Here is a 27,227-nt window from a genome sequence, read left to right on the forward strand (position 1 = left end):
CCCTCACGGGATTCTTTAACTTTGAGGAACGCACGTCAAGGCCTGGTGGGAAGCTATGAAAATAAATGGCGGCCGCCGGAGGTTGGCAGATCGGCTAGGCGACAAAAGCGGTGCAATTATTCTTTCTTTTTATTTTATTATTAATTACTCTTCACCCGTGGACTACCCGGTAGACGAGACCGGATTATGAAAGACACCATGACTGCCATCGAACTGAAGGACCTCGGTAACAAATTATTCAGTGCCCGAAAGTACGAAGACGCCATATCCTGCTACAGCAAAGCCATCGTAAGTTACGACGTTCGTGATCCTTTCTTCGATAAAAGCAGTCGTCACATTTTAGCAGTGCTGCTCCTCTCACAGGTGACTCTCTGTAAGCACGCTTATTATTATCGAAGCTGCGGTTACATTGATTCTATTGCCGTACGGTGTTAAAAAAGCTCGAGGCCAAGACGGACTCTGGGTCTTCTTTTGAACAGTCGAAGGCTGACCCGAGATTATCTCGAAAATTCTCAGTTAATCTAGCTCCGATCGCAGTTTCACGAGTTTGAATAAATCATTTAATGAGTTTGCAGCGCGTTGTCACGTTCAGAACTTGCTGCGTGTCAAGAATTGGCGCGATCGACGACATCTAACAGAAGCATCGCTGTTTGTTTCAACTGGAACAGCTGATGCGAAGCGGAAACGAAACGTCCTTTATTGATGGCATTGAAAGAAATTTTAATCGCCCGTCGTCGCGCAGTTGCTGTGCAGGGTGTTTCGAAGGCTGTTTTCACCCGCAAACGAACGAAAAAAAAAATAATAAGTACAGACGCGTTGTTTTTGTTTGTTCTTGTTTTGATTCCCGAGAGCGAGCTCTCCGAGCCATCAGAGAAACCCCCGCTGCGACCGCGCTTGATGTATTTTATCGCATGCCGCGCGTGTTTTGTCTTGCTCTTTTCGTTTTCGATGGAATTCCCGTCGTGCGACGAGACGGTCGCGGCAGAACTAGTTTTCTTTGACGTCGTTGGCAAATGCATCGTGCCTCGAACGATCGACAACGCGTCAGTCAGTCGTTGAAACGATGCAGTCGATTGACGTTTGATTGAAGCGCTGTGTGAAACCCGTCCGGCCTAGCTTTCTGGCTCGGTTTACATCTCTGCGTTACGCCGAGGACTCACAAGAGACGAAAGCCAATTAATTTCTGCCAAACTCGAGAAACTGCGTGGTGTCTCATCGCATATGCGTGAAAGGATCGAGATATTAAACGTCCGGTTCTCTGTCCTGATTTGTTTGTTTTTATCGCGCTTTGCCGTGCTCCTGGGGCTTCAACCTCGAGGAAAGACCCTGTACGTGGCCTTTACGACGCCTGTATCGCGTTGCGGCTTCCTCGGCCGGCAGTGGATCATGAATCAGCGTCTGCTCGGCGGGAGGTCGGCTTAAGGCTAAAAACAGCCTCATTGTTTACAGAAAAAAAAAAAAAAAAAGGCTGCAATGTGCCGCGCTTGTACGGTTCGGCGGCCGACGGTTGCAGATGTTTTTAAACCGCAGCTTCACCACGGCTTCCCGTGTCATGCCGTTCTGTTTGTGTCTGTTTTCTTTTTTTTTTCTTTTTTTTTCCTACGATTTCCTGGTAAAACATCACACGTGCCTAGTTCGCGCTCGCCTTGTTTGCAAACAGGCAGCAGTACAAGCCATGTGTTTCGTGGTTCAGCTTATTGTTTTATGCTGGCGTGTGTCTGTGTTGCCAGCGTCAAGTGCTTTTGACGCTTTATGCGCACATTGATGCGTAGAAATCGAGTGCCACGTATGAAGCTGGTATTCGAATCTAAACTATGCACTTCAAGGCTAATTAATTAATTTTACATTAACTATATATCACGTGTTTGTTTATCACGTGTGTGGTAACAACTGTGTGTCATTTAGACGTTTCTTAGTAAATTTTTTCAAGTTTATCTAAATTTTGTTATTGTGCTGAGTATAGTCAAAGTGTAGTGACACGACTATGGCAGTGGGTGACCTGTTGTCCCTTTACATTCACAAGGGAACACCTGTAAACAGTTACGCACAGTGCAACTAAGCAAGCTACATGGCTGTCTTGAACAGATGCACACACTATCACACATAAGTGTCATCTGTGTAATGGTAATTAAGCATTTTCATAGAGCCTCCACTTGCTGGCGAAAAAATAAGTTGCATTATCTGTTTGATAACATTGCTGCTGTGTGCTCGAAATGTGTTGTACACGTCAAGCTAGCGCACCTGTTGTCTTATCATGCTATTCCATGGCTCCTTGCGTTTAACACATTTGTAGTTGCAACTAAATGATTTCAGGCATAGAATAGCCTGATGACGGAGCATAAGTAAGTAACACATTCATCAAGAGTGGCACTTGACATAGCACCTGACTCTGCTTCTTGCAATCACTGCCAGGAAACTCAAGAATTTTAGTGCATTTGTTTGCAGACTGCATAAAGGTATAGTTTAGCATGGGATGACCTGGAGTAGAATGAAAATGCAATGGAAAGAAATGGGGAAATAAAACCAGTGTGAATTCCTGTTGTGCCTTTTTCTTTTCTTTTTGTGTGTGTGTTGTGTGTTGAAGACCAGTGGATACAAGACAGCAACCAGTTCACTTTTCACATTTGCTAAATATTAATCTTTCATGTTCATGCAAAAAAAAAAAAAATGCATTGCATTCTGACCTTGCTTTGTAAGCTGGGTGTCAACTTAGAGCCCTGAATTTATACATCTATCGGGATATCTATTGCGGGCTATTAACTAAAGTGAAGTATGTCTGATGCCTGACCACACAGTTGTCTCATAGGTGTATGCTTCTGTATGAACAAAAGCCTTTTCTGATTGCGACGAGTTTAAGTAGACAGTTGACTCTTTAACCTAATTGGCAAAGTGCATTTCTATGCACTGCATATTTTTCAAAACAGTGGTGGCTCCAGTCATGGCTCAAACGAAGACAAAAATGCCATCTGCACATGTTAGGACTTGTGTTACATGCATGACTTCATCACGAGAGCTATGTCTACATTTTTGTAATGTCAAAACATGAGCAATGCTGTGCTTGTACGCAGGTGTTGCAAAAAAAATGGCTAGCTGCCATTACCTTGGCCAACTGCTTTGTGGGAAAGGCAGCATTAGAATTATGAGGAAGGTCTATCCCTTCGTAAGACCGCTCAAAATGCAGTTGAGTATGAAGTGCTGTCTTTTCAGTTGTTAATGTCTTTTTAAGCGTTCACAGTTTGGAATAAATATGGCTAGCCCAAGTCAACACCACGGCACTTTTGCCATGAAGACATGAGCAGGTTTTATCACGTCACAGTGTCTCATGACAACATTGTTTGTTTGTTTTAGCCACAACTTTGAACTTGAGTTGTCTCGTTTATTAATTCTAGTTTGCAAGTGTAGTCCTATCAAAATGCATTGCTGTACAAGTTCAATGTCGTGTTATATAATTACTCTGCCTCCTCCCTAGAAAATAGCTTGAGGATTTTTGTCTTAAGTGAAAGATAATTATTATCAGGACAGAACGGGATGTAACTTACAGGGGATTTTGCATCATTCATGAAAGTCTCGTGCTTTTCAGAGTGAATGAAGTTCAGTTGGTGAGACCAAGAAGTATGCAGGGGAGTAACTGAATTTTATTTGGCGAGTCATAAAGGGATATTTTATCTTTCATTGGGAAGGCGGGCAGGGGGGGGGGGGGGGAGAGGGAGAGGGGCATATTTGCAGGCATACTAAAAGCTAAGAGTGGCTCTTTTACCGTTACAGAAGCAAGAAGTATCCACCTTCCTTGTTATTTTTATTTATAATTAAAAAGAAAAAGGGCGCTTTAGCTCGAACTACAATTTTCCTGTGCAAGTACATACGACACACAGAAATGCTCTCACTGCACGAATGCTGAACCGATTTGAATAAAATGTGTTGCATTCGAGAGAAAAAGGTACATATACCAAATGTAACACATAGAACTTTAATTTAGAACGTCATAGTTTTTTACAAAAATTTCCAGAAATTGGTAAGTTAAAAAAAAAAAGATAGAAGCACAGACTCTACAAGTCTGTAACTCTGCATCAGAAACAAATATAAGCATCTCTGTAAACTGCATCTATTACAGTGTCTGAAGCGGACAAATTTGATATATGAATTTGCAGCTTTTGTGAAAATGTTAGTGTCTACGAGGTTTCTTCCAAAAAGTCCTACTCAACAAGTTGAGAGCATATTTGACAGCAGTGTATAATACATCAGTTTGCTCTGCTCGAGGTGTCTCAACAGGTGCGCTTTACAGAAGTGTGATATCATTATTTAGTACCGAGTTGCAGAGATGAAAAGTTGGCACTTGAGTTTTTTTTTTTTTTTTTTTTTACAATTTTTACAATTCTTGATAAAGTATTGACGGCCTAGTATATAAAAATTCCGCTTCCTACATTTACTAGATCTGTAGCTTTTAGTTTTAAATGCAACACACCTCATCAAAATCGGCGCAGTGGATACTGAGCGAAACAGTTTTTCCGTTCCCGCATATTTAGACTGGAGCTCCCTATCCTAAGCTTGCTCCTAAAGGACCCCTTGCCAGGCCCCATTGCAAATTGTGGTTATACACCGGAAACTGTGTAAAATGCTGTCTACGGAGCATTTCACCGAAATAATCTTCAAATCTGTTATATTATTGGAGGAGGTAGAATAAGTTAACCGTCCTGTGACCATGCCACCGCCACGAGGCCAGCGTCACTGCCACGGAGACACTCTCCCCCTCTGCATCTAGTAGCGTTTTTTTTTTTTTTTTTTTCAAGTGGTATACCTTCCCTTCTCTCTCATACCATAATCGAAGGATGTACCACGGCGTCAAGCCCCATCTCTTTTTCTTTTCTTCCTTTTTTTGTGACATTGCGCCATCCACAAGGCATTGGATGATTAGTCATAGTGAGTGACGGAAACACGCACTGTGATGAGGCATTTGTGTGTGTGACTGTGACTCGGGCTTCTTCAAGATGCAGGCTTCTTCAAGAGCGGGCTTCTTCAAGATGCAGGGCATGCAGCGTTTGGTTTTAAATTTTAGCTGTTTCCGCGGGCACGCAGCGCTGTAATACTTTGCAGACGTGATCATCCGTGCGTCATGTATACTTGTTTGTTTGTTTCAAATGGCCAAACCTGGTGAGGTGCTCTTTACGGGTGGCACCGAGGTTGTGCTTTGTTAGGGGAGGTCTCTAATCTTCCTTTCTTTTTTTTTCTTTTTCTGTTGAATCCTTTTTGTCTCTCAGTTTTGCCACTTGCCCGTTTTCTCTCTGCAGATCAAGAGCCCATCGACGGCCACCTACTTCACCAACCGGGCGCTATGCTACCTCAAGCTTCAGCAGTGGGAGCTGGCATGCCAGGACTGCCGGCGCGCGCTCGACTTGGACCCCAGCTCGGTCAAGGGCCATTTCTTCCTCGGTCAGGCACTGCAGGAGATGGACAACTATGACGAAGCCGTCAAGTACCTGCAAAGGGGTGAGTTGTCCGCTCCTCAGTTGCGTTTTTGATTTAGTCGTGACGAGTAAGCCGCCGTGACGAGCTTTGTTGAGATTAACGTTCCAAATATTTTTTTATCCTTCTCTGGCTGTGTTCCAATACTCGCCGTTGACGGCAAAGTAGACAGATAATTGGGCAGCAGCCATTCCATTCTGATGAAGCCATTCATTCAATTTCTGATAAAGTTGTCGGAGAAGACAGCATCGAAGTAAAAAATGATGCAGGCTGCATTGTTGTCCAAACAAGATCGCAGCTGAGCAGAAAGCTTGGAAACTAAACTGGAAGGTCGTCTGCACGCACGCAAATGTTGTCATGCTTTCCTATGCACTTAATGTAAGCTGCGTTGTGTTTTTCATAGGTTCGTACACACAAAGTACTAAAATAGAACTATGATATGTGCTTTTCATAGCCGTTTCTTGTTGACACAAGGTGGCGCCATGCCGTAGTGATGTCTACGTGGACTGTCTCTGATGCTGGCCAGAATAAAAATGAACTCTCTCAAGCTGAACTTGTTTTTGTGTAGGAATACTTCTCGCTGGGCTAGTTAGTGAATCGTAGCTATTAGAAGAAGGGCCATCAATTAACACACACGCACAAGCGAAGTATAGATAGTATGAGTGACACTACTAACTGTTTAATGAGGCCTTCAAAATTCAACTATATAGTTCCTGCCCATTTTTCATCTGTTGCCTTGCGGTGCTGTGCATGTCTTCCAGGTATTGTGTACAGTGTGCAGGCAAATTTTGGAGGCGTAATAGAACAGTTGGTGTTGTCCTGTCTGTACTTCATCTGTGTTTGTGTGTTAATTGGCGCCCCTCTTCTAATAACCAGGTTTTTACGCAGTTTGCTGTTGTAAAGCAGTAGCTGTTATGCGCTCACTCCCCTGGTCGTATTGTACACCACTGTCCAACGCAGGAATCCCTAAGTACTTCACTAAAATGACTAAAAGTTTACCAAGTTGATAAAGATTCGTGTTACTGAAAGGCAAGCGTGCAAACACGGTTTCACAAGTAGAACAAAGAGCAGAACACAAACGCCGATCAATCGAAAGGTCACACAGTGGCAGAAGAGAAGGAGGACACTAAACATTTATCTCCACATGCTCAAGGATACGCAGCACCAACTCGTCAGTCATGGACACATGCGGGCACTCGTGAAAGACAAGTGTTCAGGTACGACGACTCCTGTTTATGCAGAGTAATTGAGGGCTGACTTAAGCATGCACTACCGCTATTAACATTATACCAAGTCTCAGCCATAAGGCGTGCTTCCTGATTCTTATGTCTGAACAGAACTGTACTGTCTGCAAATTTCAGACTGCGCTTGCAATCTTGACAGTGTAGTGAAAGGCTAAACCATGTGCCACAGGCGAATGAACATTTATGCTCAATTATGCGCGCTCTGCCAGTGTAGTTTATGAGGAAGTAAATAAAAAAAAAATTATAGTACCCTGCGAGTATTCAAGCTCTGGCGCCACAGATTGGGCCTGTCATAGATTCTACCTATGCCACTTCCACGAACGAATATGAATTGGACTTTGTTTGGACTTTGTGTCTCCAAAGAAGGTTGGTAGCATGCATCTGTGAATATTTACTATAACCAGAACCACACAAAATAGTGCAAAACTTTATTGCACATAATATTGCACTAGTTATCATTCACTGCTTAACATTATGGGCAGAACTGCAACTTCTTTAATGTCTGTCTGTGGCTGTGTTATGGCTGAAGCCATCTATAGGGTTTGTGGAAATTTCAAGTTTGTGTTTTTATAAAATTGAAAAATAAATTTAAAATTATTGCTAATTGTGAGCTATTAAACATGAATTCACTGTAAAACAAGTATGAAATAAAGAGATAAATAAAAGCCTCTGGGACCACCGAAAGCAAATATTTCTGACAACATGGTTAGTTTGAGCTTAAACTATAATTTGCTTCTTGCTATTGTGCCAAGGTCACCTTCATTGAAAGAGTGCCAAAGATAATTTTAATGAAAAATATCTTTAGAAAACATTTTCTTGAGAAAACACTTGGTGTAAAAATAGCAAAGAGAGAAATTAGCTTTGCACGTAGAGCCTAGCTTGAACCCTTTGTTCCATACAGGAATATAAGAAAAATTGGAGATTGTTGGTTCCCGTTATCTTTAAGTGCATGAAGCCAGACAAAGTGTCACGTTTCTTTCAAGTGTGGACGTGTCTTATGCCCCTGTAAGAAACTGAATTTCTTAAATGCCTTGCCATCTACTTGTGCGTAGATGCTTTAATTCCAATTGTTCACAATGCTCACCCAGTGCCTCTAATGCAGCAGTTGAGCAAAGCCATTTGCATGTTACAATAATTCATGATGAATTACTGTAACATGCGAATAACTTCTCTTTTTTTTCCTTAGCTTATTGTGACTAGGGCCCATCAGTTGGCCAAGTTGCAATGTATGTGATAGCATAAGCTGATGTAAATGAGGACCAATTTTGCCAAGGACTTCTTTGTGATCGTATCTTGTTTCTCGTCTTTGTCTGTTGTTGCCCTGACAGATCGTGAACTTCTTTGTTAACCTTGTGCAGCCAATGACCTGGCCCGCGAGCAGAAGCTCAACTTTGGGGACGACATTGCATGCCAGCTGCGGCTGGCGCGCAAGCGGCGCTGGCAGCTCATCGAGGAGAAGAGGCTGCAGCAGGAGATCGAGCTGCAGACCTACCTCAACCAGCTCATCCTGCTCGACAAGCAAAAGTGCGTCGCATTGCAATCGCCACAAAAGTTTGCGGGGCACGAGATTCCCGTGAAAAGCGAGATTCCCGTGAAAAGCGGGATTCCCGCGAAGCTTGTGCACATTGTTTCGAATTCGAAGTCTCAGTGTGTAGTTGTTCCTACGACCAAGACAGCGATTCATTAAATTAGAAGCGTCATGCCGTAACAAAGTGGAAGTTTGAATCTTTATGGAACCCATGTAGTGTAAACATTTGTGGCCAACTGTTTACTTACTCACTTATCTTTTTTTTTTTCCTACTTTTCTTTCTGCCTTCCCGTGAAGATGTTAACTTTCCTGAGGCTAACTTGCCATTGTAAATTCAAGAGATGTCAATAACCAGGGTCCGTATTTTGCTACGGTTCTTGTCATTTCCTTGTTTTTGCCCTTTCTTGCTTAACATTTATGAATGCCGGTAGCATCAGACCAGCTTACAGTGACAAACATGTATATTACAAGCAGGCTTTACCTGAGGGCCAGGTTCGATTCACCCATTCGAATGTGTATAAAACGAAGGAATACTCCAATTACACGATTTAGCTGTGTTGAATTAAATTTGCCACATTTAAGAGAGAAAACTGAATTCTACCCACTGTAGGAAGCAGGGTTTTGACCTGGGAACCCCTAGCTTTTATATAAATTGAAGAAAATCTAGACGTATAAACGAAAAACTGCAGTTTGAAGTTTTACCAATTTGTAACTCTCCACCAAAAACAAATAACGCAGTTCTCTTTTAAATTGCATCTGTTACGTCATCTGAGGTAGTCAAACTTGATATGCGAGGTCACAGCTGGCATGAAATTTTTTGCAATGTTTACTAGGGTTTTTTGCAAGTTATCGGCTTATATTACAGGGGTGTATGATGCGGCAATTTTGTCTGCTTTAGATGTCACAATAGAGGCAGTTTATAATAACGTCAAACTGGCGGGGCAGCCACGCTGTTTCGCTCTAGCACTTAGTCAGCTCAGTCGTCATCGAGTCTGCGTTCAAAACTGAGCTCGTCGTAGTGTGACGGGGAAGTACATGCCCCTAGGGACACATCCGTTCACGAGATGACACTTCCAATTGGCTCTTACTGTATGTGTCCCCTTTAGGGAGCCAGAGTTGCGCCAAGCTCTGCCATGTTTGGCTCTGAAGTTGAGCATGAAAGCCACTCCCCGTATGCATAGAAACCATGCTCGCGTGGCTCTGCCAGCTATGCTTTTTTTTTTTTCTTCCTTTTTTTCATTGTGTTGCGAGTACAATTTGATCGCTCACATCACGTTGATGAGCCTGTATTTCACCCTTACGCGCCTTAGTACCTAATCATTACTGAAGATGCAGCGTGTAATGAACACATGCACCGACGCATGGTGGCAATGTCTGTGAGCCTTTCCAATTTCATTGCAATGCGTCAAATATAATGCTAAAGTTTAATAGATTAGCTATAATTCTTATCAGGCATGCAACGTGATCACGGCTCACGGCAGCTGAAAGACGTGAATGCACGTATTCGAGAAAAATCGCTGTCGCATCCAACATTCCCTTTGCTTAAAGTATACATAAGCTGAACACGATCTAGGTGTGTGATGCGAGGAATTGCATGGACACATAGATTGTTTGCATTGCCCTGCACCACTATGTTGATTCTGATGTTTCCAGTATGGCTCCCTTGTCACGTTTTACATGTCACTGATAAATTTAGCCGTGTATTGAGTCTCACGTAGCAGACACATGCACTGACTAAGACTGCATGCATCACGTATTGATTGTGCAGAAACGTTCTCGTGCGTACATTTTATTGTGCAACTTCTGCAGCGCCGTGCTTAGATGAAGAACAAAGCACACTTTTATTTCTCCTTTTCTTGCAACCCGTCTACTGCAAGAGCTGTCAATGCGTCGTTTGACATTGATTCCACAATTTAACCGAGAAAACACTTGCGAACACACTTTTTTCAGCCAGCAGCATTGAGGAAGAAGCAACAAGATCAACTACCATGCCGATGTCAGTTGCGTTTGGTCGGCTGGGTCCCGCGGAGTGTTTGCTTCCCTGCGATTCCGTGGAGCCCGTTTTGACCACACGATAGCGCTCGGCGAATAGCAGCGCTAGAATCAATGGAAACGGCGCGAGTGGCACGCAGAACGCAATTGCACAACTCTGGCTTCCTAAAGGGAGCCCTGCCCACATACAGTAACTCTAGCTAACACCAGTTGTTGTTTTCATTTCAATGAGGCCTTGTTGTTGAAACTTGGTATAGTGTGTTGTAGCGGATCTGAAGACCAAAGCAAATAACAAACACATTTTCCACTTAGTTGCAGTCTCCACATTTTCTCTGGCTGAAGCATAAGACCATCTTCTCGTGGAAAAGCTTGTATAAGAGAATTTTAGATTGAGCAGGTTATGCCACGACGTGGAAGGTAACGCTGCTGGTGACACGTCCGTTCACGAGACAGTGCTTCTGGTTAGCTGGCACTGGTTGTAGTTTCCATTCCAATGACATATTGTGAAGTGGGGGGACACTATTTGTAGTGGATCTGAAGGCCAAGGCCTGAGGTGTTACGACAAGGAACTACGATTGTTCGTAGTGCAGAATAGCAGTGGTACTCTCGTGTGGTATAGAATTGTGTGTGTAATTCTGTTCGTGTTCATTTTCCAGGAGGGTGCAAGAAATGAAAATGAAGGGAACACGCCAGGCCGACATTAGAACGGGTGGAGGCTGCCCTGGTTCGTTTATGAAGCTGCTGCTTCTTTTCTTAAGTTCCTTTTGCTGCCTTATGATGATTTCCTCTGTGCTAACAGCTACACTTTGAAGCTACTCTCAATATTTTAAGTGACTTTAAGAAAATTTCACATCCTCTTTTATGTTCAACTTCTTTTAGAAGAACATCTTGTTTGTATTACAACATTATAACCATTATAACGAGGTTCAACTGTTCAACATTATGTATTTCGAAATGGATATTAATAGTACGTGGAGATTATAAAACACTAAGAAGTCATTATTGTCAGGCCCTGTGCTCGGTTTTAATCTGTTTAGCAACAAGTTCATCATTCCTTATCCCGTTTTTGGTGCACTATAGTTGACACAGCTGCTGCGCCATCAAGTCAAGTCATCATCAAAGCTGCTCTGTGCGAGCACTCAGCTTTCAGTTGTCAGACAAAAAAGGGGATTGAGATTTCCCTTTGGGTGAGCACGAATACGAGTTGCTTGTACAAAGCATTCCACCTGTAGAGGAATTGACCCACAGGTTAAAAGCTTCGCTCTCGTGACAGTGTAAGTTGTTGAGCGACGAAGGTTTGCACCAAGTTGCTACTTCGTCACAAAACAACTTGCCATGTGAAAGGTTAGTCTCACTCGTGGCAGTTCAGGCCAGTTCACCCACAGGTTAAAACGCATTGTGCAAGCAGGTTCATGTTTTGCCCTGTCAGGAACGATGACAGCTCTGGAACATGTTAACCTGTCTGTTGTGGCATGCTGTATTGATTAAGTTTCAAACATTATTTAATGTTTTTATTTTGCACGAATTATATGAGCAGACTCTTCCATGGATTGGCAATTGAGGGTGCGTGTCCATGGGCAGGTTACATGCACGAAAGTTAGGAAGGAAAGACATTGAATCACTTCGTACATGCAGTGATTATTTTTGTTCAAGTGCTGTTCGTTCTTCATGACCCACTCGTTTCACATGAATAATCTCCTCTCTGGCGCTTGGACACAGGATTAATATTAACTTTGGGATGTCCATGAAATGACTGCAAGGCCTTTTGGAGTTTATTTTTTTAATTTGGGGCTATGCAGTCAAACCTCGATATAATGAATGCGGATATAACGAAGTAGGTATAAAAACTTTCTCACCAGTATCAGTGTCTAGCGTATATATATGTGCTTATAACGAATATTGGATATAATGAAAGTATTTTGGTGTCAGATACAACTTCATTATAACGAGGTTCAACTGTATCTTTCTCTCTTTGCAGGACAAGTACATATCAGAGTTGAACAACATATTTGCAAAGGTGGACGACAAGCGCAGGGTGAGTTGCATTTATGCACCATTTGCATCACCACTGAAGGAGTACAAAGATTGTCTGTTAGGTTGTGCTGGGAATTGCACCACACAGCAAAACGGAAAGGTGCCATTCTGTCACAGACCCCGGTGAACGAGGCGCAGACGCCGGACCAAATTCCAAAGCCGACTTATCAGCTTCCGAAAATAATCCCACGAAAGCAAGGACAATTAAGAGTGGGCCCTCTGGTGCGCCAGCGAACGCCGGTTGCTGTCCAAAGACCGAGTCAGAGCCCAGAGTTGTCAAAACACAACAAAATATATTCTTCACACAAGGCAGTTACACACACACTTGCACACTTAGGCTAGACCCAACACAATGCCTTTCAGTGCTATCGACTCTTGCCTGGGCGGGAGCGTCTGTACGCTGCTGCAATCGAAGTCGTTCGAGTTCTAACTCATGCTGTCTCTGTCTTTCTCTCTTAGCTATTTCAGCTTCCCTTTCTTCTCTGATCTGTCGCTCTTTTGCTTCTCTTTCCTCTCTTATCTGTCGCTCCTTTGCTTCTCTTTCCTCTTTGGCCCGTTCGGCCGCTAGCTTCTCTCTTTCTACAGCTTCTTTTTCCTTCTGACTAACCCACTTCCGTAGTTCCGCTCCGGAAAGACCCATCTTCTCACCAAGGGCAACTAATTTCTCTAGATCCATAATGCCCTTCAAAATTCTAGCCGCGTGCAAAAAATATCTGCCTAGATTTCAACAATCGAACCACTCTCTGCACACAAGTTAGCAAAACGTGGTGCAACACTCAAAATCGTTTACAATAGCAATGTAAACGACCCTAGGCTCTTTCTCCCTACTATGGACAAACAATTTGCACCAGAAAGGTCCTGTCGCGGACGCCAGAAATATTGTCACAGACCCCGGTGAACGAGGCGCAGACGCCGGACCAAATTCCAAAGCCGACTTATCAGCTTCCGAAAATAATCCCACGAAAGCAAGGACAATTAAGAGTGGGCCCTCTGGTGCGCCAGCGAACGCCGGTTGCTGTCCAAAGACCGAGTCAGAGCCCAGAGTTGTCAAAACACAACAAAATATATTCTTCACACAAGGCAGTTACACACACACTTGCACACTTAGGCTAGACCCAACACAATACAAATCAGATGGGTATTAACAGACACAATAAAATAACGACAAGCACTGAGAGTCCAACACGTGAAACACAAAATAAAAAGGAACACTAAGTGTCCAATCGTATTCACCGTGCTGGATGGTTTTGGAGTCACACGATCTCGGCGTAACTTGGGGGCAAATCTCGGAGAAGGAACTTCTTCCGGAAATGCAGACGCTCGAAGAACCCGTCAACTAGCTTGCCGGGGAATCCCCTTCTTCCGCAGACGCTCTGTCTTCACGTTACATCACTTCACCGGTGCGGACTGAACTCCTGAACTCCTGAATTCCTGGATTCCTGGATTCCTGGATTCCACTAAACGATTCTCGCACGGCGGTTATATAGCTTCCACAGGCGTTCTCGAACATTCTTATCGGTGTCGTGATCTCGTAGCATTGCCAAAGCTTGGGAAGCTTCTACTCTTTTCTCGTACCTTCGACCGCCGCTGTCGGAGCCTTCTCGAGGGGGGGGGGGGGTGATGACTCATCCTGTTGGTGTATGCTCACGCGGTAGTAATGTCTGTCGACTCGCCGGGTGAGAAGGTGTCTCGGCGCGCGCGTGTCCTCTCTCTCTCTCTCCGGTTAACGTCGCTCCGTCGAGTCTCTTCCAGACGTTTCGGCGCCGTTGTTAGCGTCGTTGCTTGAGGCGTATGCGCTCTCCCCCTCTGTTGAAGTTGCCGCGGGGCCGGCGTGTTCTTTCGCTGGCTTGCGCGACACTCGGCGCGCGCTTGGATTACGCGCTCTTTTGTGACACTGCCCCCCACTTTAAGAATATTATGCAATAATATTCAAGAAAACACAAAAGAAGCGCGCACAAGAGTCCACTACGCACGAGTCCGTAAGTCCATAAATCGGTCCACCACAAATCACACATCACTAGCGATGCATCGAATGCAAACACAAGTCACACAGGTTCACTTGGATTACACAATGACACATCCCTCGCATAACATGTACACTTGCACTATACAGTAATACATATCTCGCGTAACAAGACAATCATTTGAAATATAACATGTGCAACAAGTATACAAAACTATGACAGGGTAATTTACAGAACACAAACAAATACATGAACAAACACTCAGTGCACTCAACCAAAACGCTTTGCACCACACACTAATCGTTAACGGTTCTTAAATTTAAATTTCCTGTCCTTGGTTTTTCGATGGTGGTGTTTGGCGTGCTTATGAGTCCCGGTCGGTTTATTTTCGGAATCGGGCGTGGAAGGGAGCTGGAAAGGCTTTGCCTGAACCTTTGCTTGAGCTCGGGTGACAGCCGCCACGGTGTTCTCGTCAGATGTTGATGGTTTTCCGCGTGGCTCTTCAATCGTCGAGGGTTCGGTCTTCGGCTCTTCTTCCAAAGGTTTCGGATCGTCTGGGGCGCGAACTCCCTCGACGTTTCCTATGATTAGGTCGCACAGTGGGTTGTCCATGCAAAGCGCAGTGACATTCCCACTGTAATAGGGGGTATCGACCTCAATTTTGGCTTCGGCAAGCTTCCTAGCCGTACCATCGACTAGGTAGACCAAACTGGTTTCGCCCGTGAGCTCTTCGTCTTTGACTAAGTCCCTTCGCACGATCACTGTGCTGGTGCCGGTATCTCGTAACACCGTGATTTGTTTGTCTGCCAATTTTCCGGCAAGTACGGGCATTCCCTTATCGGGAAATTCGGGGCGTTGGGTCATCACCGCATTAACAACCGGAATTCTTTTTCCGTCTCGAAGTTCTACAAAGCTGTCGTTTATGTCTTCTTGATGTTTTGGCGTTGCATACACACAGGATGCTTGGGGAGTTTCCTTCACTCCGTTGCGACATGAATCCGCTTTGTGCCCCGTTCGGCCACATTTAAAACATTTAACCTCATTGGTGCGTGTAAAGTTGGTACGACAACTGCTAGCATGATGGCCCTGTCGGTTACAAAGATAACACCTCGGAACAGGCTTCGGAGGGTTTCTTCTTTCATCGGATGCCGGTTTCTTTGCGTCCCCTGGCTCCTCTTTTCTGATCTTCGAGAGATTGGTGCCTCCCTGTGCTTCCAAAAATTGATCTGCCAATTCCAACATATATTGAAGCGATTTAGCTTTCCTTTCTTTCAGATAGAATGACAGGCTCGGGTGGCAACTGATGAGGAACTGCTCCTTGATCAGAAGCTCTCTAAGCGCACCGTACTCCTGTGCAGTCTCTGAAAGTTCGGTCCACCTATCAAAATAGTGACTGAGCCGCGCGGCAAATTGCGTGGCAGTCTCGCCATCGGCGGGCTTTCCAGTCCTAAACTTATCTCGGAAGCCTTCTACGGTGAACCTAAATCTTTTCAGTAAAGCAGCTTTCACCCTTCCATAATTAGAGGCATCGGTTGGCGTCAGCCTATCGTACACACTAAGTGCTTCGCCACTCAAGCACGTGCTCAACGCAGTGGCCCATTGATCCTCTGGCCAATTCTGGCTTTTAGCAACTGTCTCAAATCTGTGCAAGTAAGCATCCAGATCATCTTTTCTTTCATCGAATGCCACAAGCAGTTTGCTTGGGTTTAGACGGAAGCTAGTTTCTTCCCTTTCAGTGCTATCGACTCTTGCCTGGGCGGGAGCGTCTGTACGCTGCTGCAATCGAAGTCGTTCGAGTTCTAACTCATGCTGTCTCTGTCTTTCTCTCTCAGCTATTTCAGCTTCCCTTTCTTCTCTGATCTGTCGCTCTTTTGCTTCTCTTTCCTCTCTTATCTGTCGCTCCTTTGCTTCTCTTTCCTCTTTGGCCCGTTCGGCCGCTAGCTTCTCTCTTTCTACAGCTTCTTTTTCCTTCTGACTAACCCACTTCCGTAGTTCCGCTCCGGAAAGACCCATCTTCTCACCAAGGGCAACTAATTTCTCTAGATCCATAATGCCCTTCAAAATTCTAGCCGCGTGCAAAAAATATCTGCCTAGATTTCAACAATCGAACCACTCTCTGCACACAAGTTAGCAAAACGTGGTGCAACACTCAAAATCGTTTACAATAGCAATGTAAACGACCCTAGGCTCTTTCTCCCTACTATGGACAAACAATTTGCAGCAGAAAGGTCCTGTCGCGGACGCCAGAAATATTGTCACAGACCCCGGTGAACGAGGCGCAGACGCCGGACCAAATTCCAAAGCCGACTTATCAGCTTCCGAAAATAATCCCACGAAAGCAAGGACAATTAAGAGTGGGCCCTCTGGTGCGCCAGCGAACGCCGGTTGCTGTCCAAAGACCGAGTCAGAGCCCAGAGTTGTCAAAACACAACAAAATATATTCTTCACACAAGGCAGTTACACACACACTTGCACACTTAGGCTAGACCCAACACAATACAAATCAGATGGGTATTAACAAACACAAGAAAATAATGACAAGCACTGAGAGTCCAACACGTGAAACACAAAATAAAAAGGAACACTAAGTGTCCAATCGTATTCACCGTGCTGGATGGTCTTGGAGTCAGACGATCTCGGCGTAACTTGGGGGCAAATCTCGAAGAAGGAACTTCTTCCGGAAATGCAGACGCTCGAAGAACCCGTCAACTAGCTTGCCGGGGAATCCCCTTCTTCCGCAGACGCTCTGTCTTCACGTTACATCACTTCACCGGTGCGGACTGAACTCCTGAATTCCTGGATTCCTGGATTCCACTAAACGATTCTCGCACGGCGGTTATATAGCTTCCACAAGCGTTCTCGAACATTCTTATCGGTGTCGTGATCTCGTAGCATTGCCAAAGCTTGGGAAGCTTCTACTCTTTTCTCGTACCTTCGACCGCCGCTGTCGGAGCCTTCTCGAGGGGGGGGGGGGGGGTGATGACTCATCCTGTTGGTGTATGCTCACGCGGTAGTAATGTCTGTCGACTCGCCGGGTGAGAAGCTGTCTCGGCGCGCGCGTGTCCTCTCTCTCTCTCTCTCCGGTTAACGTCGCTCCGTCGAGTCTCTTCCAGACGTTTCGGCGCCGTTGTTAGCGTCGTTGCTTGAGGCGTATGCGCTCTCCCCCTCTGTTGAAGTTGCCGCGGGGCCGGCGTGTTCTTTCGCTGGCTTGCGCGACACTCGGTGCGCGCTTGGATTACGCGCTCTTTTGTGACACATTCAGAATCCAGCAGTGTACTGTGCGAGTTTGTACAACACGGAATTAAGGATCTGCAAGGCACATGCTTTACTAAACCCATGATGATTGGTGGATAAGGGGCTGCACGAGTAATCTCACATAAGTTTGAATGCTTCCACATACGAGACACCGACCAACATTGTTACTTTTTTTTTTTTTTTACTGTGGACACTCCAGGCTGTTGTCGTGCTGTCCCGAATAAAGTCCGAAGTGCATGGAGAGTGAACGGTCCACTCGCGCTGTGGGTGCGAGGGCAAGAATGCATGTAAAAATCGAGAAGGATGTTGGCTTGGTGCACGCCGCCTTCGTGCGCACTGCTGCTGAACATCACATGATCTAGCCCGCACTTATCTAGGGCTGGGCTAAAGGAAGAGAGCATGCATCTTCTCCTCTAGCCAGTAACACGTTACATGAGCACATTTGAAACGTCAAAGCTTTGTATGAGAAGCGACAAGCCACAGGGTTCCTGTTATGTGTATATTTTTTCACCCTTTTCATGTTTCTGTTTACGTATATGCATGTCTAAATAACTGCACATAGGTTATACTTGGTGTGCTGTACGCTTTATAGCAATACAGTCTCCTTTCAATAATTCAACCCCTGCAGGACTGTGGTATTTTGGGAAATTATCCAAAAGGTGATATTAATGAACAGCAACAAAATGAATGAATTCAATTCTTTTTTATTGCTTGAAGTAGTCTGTAATGTTTTTTTGCTTCTTGCAGCATAAGGCAAAGAGCGCTGACATGAAACAAGTGCGTACGAATGGCCCTACAGGTGGAAGGAGTGTTGGCCGTTAAAAGATAAAAATAAATTTAAATAGAACAGCTTCATGACCTAAGGAAGCAATAGCACCATCTGCTGAATTTCGTGTGTTTTCAAGGTTTTAGCAACCGTTGCATCGATGGGTGTTCAACCGATGGCGCATGCTTTTGAGTTCGAACAAAAAAAGTTTTCCTTCCAAAGGGATGTATAGTTTTTCGCCAGGGCTTTCTAGTTCGTGTGAATTGAATGAAAGTCTAATTTCCCGAGGAAGAATTAACAGGAGTCGACTATATTGTAAAGTTACAAATTTCAAGAGTTGTTCTGTGTTATAATTCTTTATTCTGTATGAACGTGTATACAGTATAACTCCGCTGATACGTTTTTCACGGGACCTTAAAAAAAATGAAAAACGTAAGAGCTGGGAAACGTAAGAGCCGAGAAACGGGAAAAATTGAAAAATGAGAGCAGTGGTGATCGGCTCACAATTCGTGAAGCGTTGCCTGGCGCATTTTCTCACGCCCCAGCAGCACGAGGCGTTTTTCGAGAAGCTGCAGTGCCATGTGGCGCTCAACATCGTCGCTTGAGCTCACGTACCTTCTGAGCAAATCTAGTGCCGTTACGGCCGACGAGGAGGTTGGATCCGGCAGCTGCTCCCTTCCCCCTCGTCCTCAACTTCGTCTTCACTGCTGCTCACTCGGCCACTATTTCGTCCACAGATAAATCCTTGGAGGGGACAATGGCGTCATCAATAGAAACGTAATCACTGTACGCGATTCTGTCACCAACAGTTTGCATCGCTGTCCAGAGTTCTTCGCAGTCGGCAAAGGCTTCATCTTCAACGGCTTCTGTGGTCCTGTCTGCGCGCACGCTGAAGCACCTCGCGAAGCAGTGTTGAACCGTACTTGCAGCGATAGCGCTCCATGCCGAAGCTAAATAATGCATGGCATCTATGATTGTGATGCCTGTCGGCTGCTTGCCATGCTCCACATGGGCCAGAGGTCGCTTTACAATGAATTTCCTGTAGAAGTGCTTCACGTTTTTGATTATGCCAGCGTCCAAGGGCTGAAGGTGGCTTGTGGTGTTGGTGGGGAGAAAAACCACCTTGATATTTCGTAGCGACTTGGTGTCTTTCGGATGCGCGGAGCAGTTGTCCAGAAAAGAATTACTTTTCTGTCCTGGCAGCCCATCTTCGAGTCCGTATAAGCCAAAAACTCTTCAAAAAGCGAGCATGTCATCCAGGCCTTGCTATTGTTCCTGTAGTGGCAGGGCAGGTGGTGGATATTTTTGAAGCAGCGTGGGTTCCGAAATTTGCCGATAACCTAGGGTTTCATCAATTCGGAGCCATCCGAGTTGCAGCACAGCAGCACTGTTAAGCGTTGCTTGCTGTATTTTCCTCCGTGGCAAGCCTCACCTTTTAGGCTCAGTGTCTTGGATGGCTGCACTTTGAAGAAAACGCCTGCTTCATCGGCATTGAAGATGTCCCTGGGTGGGTAGCCGCTGATAACGGATGCCACAGTCTCTTTCAAGGTGTCGACGGTTTCTGTGTCGACACTTGCAGCCTCTCCGCTGACCATCCGGTAGCATATCCCATGCCTCTTTTTAAAGCGGTCGATCCATCCGTTTGACGCACAAAAACTGTTGATGCCCAGCTTGTCGGCAATCTCAACTGCTTTTTCTCACAAGATGGTGCCATCGAAGTTGACTCCCGCGGCCCTCGCTTGTTAAGCTTGATTACGACCTCATCAAGCTGTGTGTGGTCCGAACCCCGGGCTTACTTGCATCCACCGGCGAAATTTCTGGCGTTTTCTTCAATTTTGCTCCTTTTTGCGACAATGGTTTTGAGAGTTGAAGGCATTAGTCCTAGTTCCTTCGTTGTACACACGCTCTTCCGCATAAAATTTTCTTCCACAGCGCGGAGGATATTCAACTTCTCTTGCAGTGAAAATGCTTTTCGTTTTCTTGATTCCATCCTGGTGGTAGACTGTGCTTCCACAGCAGTCAAACAAAGATGGCTCAGACTGGAGCTAAAAACTTGTTTCTACATGTCCGTGCGGCCTGAACCAAAGGAGATGACGGGCGATGGAGCAAGGGAGCCGCTACACACAGTCAGCCACGTTGACAAGCAGAAGCGTTTGGCGCAGCGGCAGGCAGGCAACTTAGAGCGTCGGAGTTATAAGAATGTCGAAGTGGAAGAACAAAGCTTACACAACCACTTCGTGCGACGGCTCGCATTACAAAGGCAGCGCGAGAAAACTGCAGGGAGCTTGGACGGACCACTTGGACGCGATAATGATGACGATGAGTCCACACCAACGCGACGGCTCTCTGGGCAACGGAAACTGATCTCGAAGGCCCTGCTTTTACTACATGCATGCGCCGAAACAAATTTCAAGGCTAAAAACTCATCATAGATGCCACCTATAAATAGTAAATACTGATCTCGAAGGCCATAATTTTGCTGGCGGGAGCCGGAAACGTAAGGGGCGTCGCCCATTGTGCGGCTAATCCTACAGTCACGCCAAGTCAAGTTACGTGAAAAGTTAATATGGTCGTCGGCACTGGCTGCTTGGAGTGCCGCTTCGCGATATAACATGCGGGAACATTCCCACACTTGCAACGTAACAGCGGGGTTCCTAATGCATTGAATCCTATGGGAGCTATACTGGGACCGGCCAAAAACGATGTGGCAGCCGAGAAAACGCAGCAGCCGAGAACGTAACAGCGGGGTTCTAATGTATTAGTGTAGTTGTTACAATAGTCTTGCATGGCTGTTTCGTTCCCCGAAATCTGCAACACTCCAAAGTGCGCATTATGTACGGGTTGTGAGAGCTCACAAAACCGCCCGCAGCTTTTTTTCTCTCGCACCCTTATGTCGATGGAACATGAAATAAAGAATCAGCAGGTCACATGCAGCGGTTCGCCAGGGCAGTGGGTGAGCATGCAAGGGTGCTCCAAGGTCCAAGGTCCAAGGTCTGCTCCAAGGTGCTCCAATGTGCTCCAAAATTCAATTTTGTCTGCTCCAAACTGCTCCGAAATGCAGTTTTACTTGCTCCAAGAATTGCTCCAAAATGACCTTGAGCAGTCCCACCCCTGTCCACGCAATTATCTGTTGCTCTGCTATTACCATTAATTCTTCACCTTTCGGGCGAAACTGCAGAATTATTCCTTCAACGGCGCATTTCTCCTTACTTTCTTTTTTTTTAAATTGAGCACTAAAATCTTCTTGTAAGGCAGGATCGCTTCTTCTTACACATCAGTTGTTTCCAGTGCCTCAGTAGTAGAAGCATTCATCCATGTTTGTTCCTTGTCAGCCTGATAAAATCGTTAAAAGACTTTTTTCTTTTTCTAATGTCCCGATACGGGGAAAATGTTTTTGGTGTGCAGAAGCGAGACGTGCCCGACTACCTGTGCGGCAAGATCAGCTTCGAGATCATGCGCGAGCCCGTCATCACGCCAAGCGGGATCACCTACGACCGCCGGGACATCGAGGAGCACCTACAGGTGATTCAATTTTTGCTTCCGTTTGCTGCTGTCACTAGCTTCTCTTTATCCCGTGCTGGCTCATGCAAGGGTTCTTTTGCACCAAGTTCCGTCACGTCTTTCGTTTGCAGTTCTAGTTGTCTCGTCTACCGTGGAGGCAGTGGACAAATAGAATTCCTTTTTCAATGGAGTGCCTTAAGGGCAGTGAAATTTTGCATAGCAGTAAAGGCATTTCAAGTTTTAGTTTTATCACTTTCAAATATAGTTCAGCGCATGATTAGCAAACATACAGGAAGAGGTCCCAGAGTGGTAATGGTGTGGCTGCAGAGATCGTCGGTGAAATTTTTTCAGTTTTGGTCTCAAAAACGTCTATTTTTATGAACTATTTGTGATGCATCCAGTTGTATTTGAAATGCTAAATTAAAATCCAGGGTTTCACGGAATCCCGTCTGGTTGGGAAGAGGCATGTTGAAAAAAGAGTCGTCTTTTTTTTTTATCGAATGTTAAATTTTGGGCAGAGGCTGCAAAATGTCTGCACTATCTGAAACTGCTTTTTATGTACCAGTCCAAAATTTAATTGCAGTCTGCCTTTATAAAGTTGACATTTGATGCTCATTCTGACCCACATGCTGTGAGGTGGTATCCTGCTGGTTAGCTGGCCAGATGGTGGTTCTGGCTTTGATCTCACATGTTCGACTGCGAAGTACTCACTCTAAGGAATGTGTGGGTTTCCACTGTGGCTTCATGCTAACATTCGGGCAGATGAATAGGGAAACAAAGGGGCTTGAGTTCCAGTAACAAACATAAGAAGCCATTGACGTTGATGCAATGAAAGTTGAGCTAGTCACTATGAATTCGTTGTGGCTAAAATAGCGCAAGGTAAACTTACATGGGGAAAAAAAGGACATGACAAGGCTCTGACTTGTCACATGCGTAAGAAGCCAAGAGACCGTAGAGCCAAGGACAGTGTGGGTAAGATTAAGGATTTTTTTACCTGTATAGTTATTAAAAATGGTTAATTTGTAGTACAGCTAATATCCTTTCGAAAAGAGAAATGAAATGAAAACGGAAGAAAACTTTCTTGCTGGTAGGAGCCGTACCTACAACTGCATTGCACATGTACTAACTGAGCTACAGTGGTGGCTGTCGCCCCTGCACTTTTTTTTAGTTTGTGTATGTGCGTGCTTGTTTATGTATGCATGTATGTATGTGATTGAGGTGGGTGGCCGCCTTTTGCTTTGAGAGAGTGAAGGTACTCAATGTTTTTGCTCTGGCAATTCACATGCAAGCTGCTGGCTTGCTGCTGGGTGTCATGCCTAAACAACCGGTTTCGCTTTGTTAAACACGAACAGAGGGTCGGCCACTTCGACCCAGTGACGAGAACACCGCTGACCCAGGACCAGCTGATTCCAAACTTGGCAATGAAGGAGGTGGTGGACGGCTTCCTTGCGGAAAACGAGTGGGCCCTCGACTACTGAGAACGCCCCCGGTGACTTTGCAAAGGACTGTGCGTAGTCCCCGCCGAAAGTCACCCGCTTCGATTTCATGTCACCGCCTGCTTTCTTCGCTCTGAACAAGACCAAGCTGGTGGGCGCCCCCATAAGTTGCTGTGCGAGTGTTACGCAGCTACCAGGCGGCGGGCTCGTCCTTTTCTTTTTATTTGCCCGCATCTGTCTGTTCTCAACATGCCCACAGTTGGTCGTCGGGTGTCCCCATGAAATCAGGTCTTCAATGAGTCCTGCTTTTAGATCGGTCTCTCGTGCACATGAGTGAATGGTTTGTGCGCTTTCACTTCAGTAACAGCTGTTAATTGCGTTGTGCGGGCCTCTGCTGTAATGGTCAGTAGCACGGGTTCACGCGCTCTTTGAGCATTCTGATTACGAAATTAACGAGCTGTTGAAGCAGCATGTTGTTCACTCTTTCTTGCCTTGATTGATTGCACAGTGTCGTATTCGATTCACCCAACGTCTTCAACACCAGGACTTGAAATGAAACGTAATGGCAAGATCGTACCCTGAAAGGACGGTGCACTGTGGCATCTGGAAGCTGAGACTTTTGGGGAGCTGTCATGAGCCTCTAATGACAGATAAGTTACAGTCAGAAAGTCGCAATTTCCATCAGTTTCTAATGGAAGTGTTACAGTGGACAACTGGAGAAGGTCTTGGGCCTTTGGTGCGATGTTGTACCACACTTGCTTCATAGAAGCTTACACTAAACAAGTTTCTTGTGTTTTCCTGCAAACCTAAATGAATGGTTTGGAATAGCTGGAAGCGGCCTCATCCACAGCGGGCATTGCAAACTGAACAGACGATGACAAAGGAGATCCGAGAAAAGCTGGCATTGTCTCCCTTCTCATCGTCTGTTCCATTTTCACTGCTGGCCGTGACGACCTCATTATTTCCACCATAAGCGCCTGATGGAATCTCTTGAAAGTGCGAGGTTCAGGCGAACTTCATGTGTATGTACGAAGAGGCAGCGGGAAAATTGACGTGGGGGTGTGCAGCCTGTAGGTCGAAGTCTTGTCGCTTTGTGTCAGTGGCCTGTTGCCTGCGGTCCACAACCGCCCATGTAAAGGTATATATTGTACATACAGGCAGTGTCATGGGCGCGATGAACCATTACTGCCCTAGGGCCGCCTAACTCTTCGAGTGGTCCCGTAGCTCTAGGTCTGCTTGTCGCATACCGCACTAGCCTCTGTACTTGTACGCTCCACTGCAGCCATAGAGTCCAAAGTGGTAGCCCAGCGGTAGCCGGTTCCAGAAATGCCTGTTTTTAAAGCTTGATAACATTGTGTGTCATGAACTTGGGATTGTCTGGGCATGCCGTTTTGTATACTGTTATCAAGTGTGGTTCTGGGTTCCCCGTTATCAAGTCCTGCGTTCACTTGTATGGCTTTGTTCAGGAGTGTATAGTGGTGGGACTGTCGTAATAACTACAGCAGTCACTGACACTAGCTTTCTTGCGTTGTTGTAAGTGCGAAAACGATATCAGTATCCTTTTTTTTTTTAAAGCTGTGCATGATGGTGATGAGACTTGAATTGCCACGTATTGCACAAAGAGGGTAGTGCAGTACAGCCTGTGTCATTCATCTTGATGGCATTATGTGACTGTCAGCTCACATAGTGCCAGCTGCACACATGCGGTGAAAGCGACGCGATGTTGCATTGTTGTTCCTGGCTACTTCAGTTCAGAGTGTTTGATTTCTTCAACTGATTTGGATGCGGTTTGATCTCGCAAATGGTCTGGCAGCAATCTGAGCAATCTGACTGGTGAATTGAGCACTGGCACACCATATATATATATATATATATTTTTTTTTTTTGTGCTTGCAGTTGCAAGTCAAGATATGTTGATAAAGGGTATGTTGAACTTGTCCTTCCCGGTGCGATGCCATCGGCTCTTCTAGCACAGTTGGGCTGGAATAGTGTGACCATTCTCTGCCAGTTCTCATTCGCACTTAGGCAGTGATTCTACAGTGGTGCTCCGGCTATGTTATCACCAGGATTAGCCCATCATGAGTGGTGGATGATAGGGGAGGAATGGAGTCGGGCTGACAGGTCCTTGCCTTGAATTCTCAGACACTCGAAACGAAGAGACCCTAGGGCCAAGGGAACCAATGTGTGCGACTTTAAGCCAGTAGCATTACACGAGGTGTGGACACAATGCTGTGTCAGGTCGCACTGCTGTTGCTTGAAGTTTGATTGTCTGCTTACGGCCTCAATCAGTTTCCAAGCTCTTGTTAAATTGGGTGATGGTTCTTGATTGATGGCCGCACTGGGAAGACATTGTAACTCTACAGGAAACTACAAAAGCCATGCTTAATGCTGCACTAAAGGCAAGTATTAAATTGAGATAATGCAATAGATTAGAACACTTTGTTTTCTTTTTATGATTAAGGTAATGCCATGAACGGAAAGAGACAATTAGGGCAGCCACTACGAAAATGTGACACCAGCATTCTTGGCATATAGCATGTCCCATTTATGACTGGTAAACTTTAGTCAATCACTGATGATGAAGAGGTTGCTTCCGTTGCATTGCGGCAGAAATCTAATGCAGTTGGGCCAGTCTTTATTGCATTTGCCAAACTGGCTGGTGCTGCTACATCGCATGGTTCTGTTGGCGCTCTTTTGCGGAAGTGCGGGTACCCTTTCCGTGTGAAGCTTGCGAATCAAAACAGTCGGCAGCGCAGGACGTCCGAGGTTGCTGTTGCAGCCGTGTTGTTTGTCGCTGCTGATCTAAATTGCAGACGAAGTGCGTGGCCCTTTAAGTTGCAGTTTTCTCAGCAACTAAGTAATCTCTTGGCCAGGAGTGGCACCAGGATTCTTTTGTTGGAGCAGAGCATAATTGTCTAGTTTAGTTATGATTATAGGAGGGTATTCCATCACTTGGCACTCGATGGTGCTAGGGGGGTGGGGATATTAGGGGGCCAGTAGGAAGTATTAGGGGATCAGTTGCTTCCCCAGAGCTGCCACCGCTCTTGGCACGAAACATTCAAGGTTTCTGGAAGGTTAACGCAACTACATAGATAGATTCAGTGCTTGCCTTTGGTGTCTCTCAACAGTGTACATTAGCATGCAACGTCCTCCCCACTTGTTTCTTTTCCCACTGTCGCTTGGTGCTGGAAATAGACGCTCGTTGCATACTTGCGTGGCACAAGCTTGAAAATTCTGCAATGCTGTCAGAAAATGACCCAGGTTGCATTGTTTTAAAGAAGTGTTTGCACAGAGGACGCATAGCGCACTATGTGTCTGCGTTACACTTGGAACAAAGCAGTTGGATTTTATCGCGCCACAAACTTCAGTGCTGCAGGCACCAAGTGTTTCGCAGCGTTTGCTTGCTTTCTCTGTCTACGATTATTGATGCTTCAGATGGCTGCTACGCACTAGCTTAAGCAAGGCGCAAGCGCTGATACACCGTGTGAATGATGTGTGTGTGTGTGTTCATGCATTGAAGTACCGAAGGGAAAGCAAGTTGATGAATGAGAGTCGTAAATGACACTGCACGCTGCCTCTGATGGAAGTCTTTTATTTGTGCTAGGCAACTAAGGCAACAAAATCTGATCGACATTGATGTTGGTGCGTGTGCAAGGTATGAAAGCGAATGGACTGGGCTGCCACATGTTTTCTTTTCCTTTTTTTTTTTTTCTAAATCCAGTTACCAGCGATGTGTGTAAATAAACACTGGTCAAGTTTCAAACTGTTAAACTGAGTGTCTTTTCTTGTTTCCGTGTTTGGTGAAGTCATCCTGCTATGTAGAAACCTATTGAGGAAGCTTGGGCTGATGTCAAATTTCAGTTTTCCTATTTGTACAGATGAAATATGCAGAAATGCTCTCGTTAGGAAATCACTCGGGCAGTTAAAGTAAAATATGTGGCATTTAAAAGGTTGAAGTCAGGAGGTAGTGACTGACATAACTGTTATGATTTTTTTTGTCCCTTAACTACATCATAAGAGCTGACAGAAGAAATATATTAAACAGCA

General features: G+C 45.3%; 1 protein-coding gene across 3 annotated transcripts; it reads left to right on the top strand.

Moving 5' to 3' along the window:
* The first annotated feature begins 38 nt into the window (after positions 1–38).
* On the top strand, positions 39–26,951 carry LOC119453256 (E3 ubiquitin-protein ligase CHIP). Of its 3 annotated transcripts, none has more exons than XM_037715282.2 (7): positions 39–288; positions 5,286–5,484; positions 8,063–8,295; positions 8,397–8,405; positions 12,203–12,259; positions 21,649–21,765; positions 23,097–23,222. In XM_037715282.2, exons 1-7 carry the CDS (start codon positions 187–189, stop codon positions 23,220–23,222), a joined length of 843 nt encoding a protein of 280 aa, XP_037571210.1. In that variant the 5' UTR covers positions 39–186. The 3 variants fall into 3 exon arrangements, with proteins under 3 accessions (XP_037571210.1, XP_049523628.1, XP_037571209.1); XM_037715281.2 differs by lacking the exon at positions 8,397–8,405 and adding an exon at positions 10,881–10,948 and having other exon boundaries at positions 42–288; positions 8,063–8,228; positions 23,097–26,951; XM_049667671.1 differs by lacking the exons at positions 8,397–8,405; positions 21,649–21,765; positions 23,097–23,222 and adding exons at positions 10,881–10,948; positions 17,485–17,542 and having other exon boundaries at positions 40–288; positions 8,063–8,228; positions 12,203–12,368.
* The last annotated feature ends 276 nt before the right edge of the window (positions 26,952–27,227 follow it).

The sequence above is a fragment of the Dermacentor silvarum genome, chromosome 5 (genome assembly GCF_013339745.2).
Source record: "Dermacentor silvarum isolate Dsil-2018 chromosome 5, BIME_Dsil_1.4, whole genome shotgun sequence".
In the NCBI taxonomy this organism is placed as follows: domain Eukaryota; kingdom Metazoa; phylum Arthropoda; class Arachnida; order Ixodida; family Ixodidae; genus Dermacentor; species Dermacentor silvarum.

Excerpts from the sequence above, each read along its gene's own strand:
- LOC119453256 (XM_037715281.2), top strand. The coding sequence starts at position 187 with ATGAAAGACACCATGACTGCCATCGAACTGAAGGACCTCGGTAACAAA. Across the intron at positions 5,485-8,062 it reads CGTCAAGTACCTGCAAAGGG|CCAATGACCTGGCCCGCGAG; the intron begins GTGAGTTGTCCG and ends AACCTTGTGCAG. Across the intron at positions 12,260-21,648 it reads AGGTGGACGACAAGCGCAGG|AAGCGAGACGTGCCCGACTA; the intron begins GTGAGTTGCATT and ends TTTGGTGTGCAG.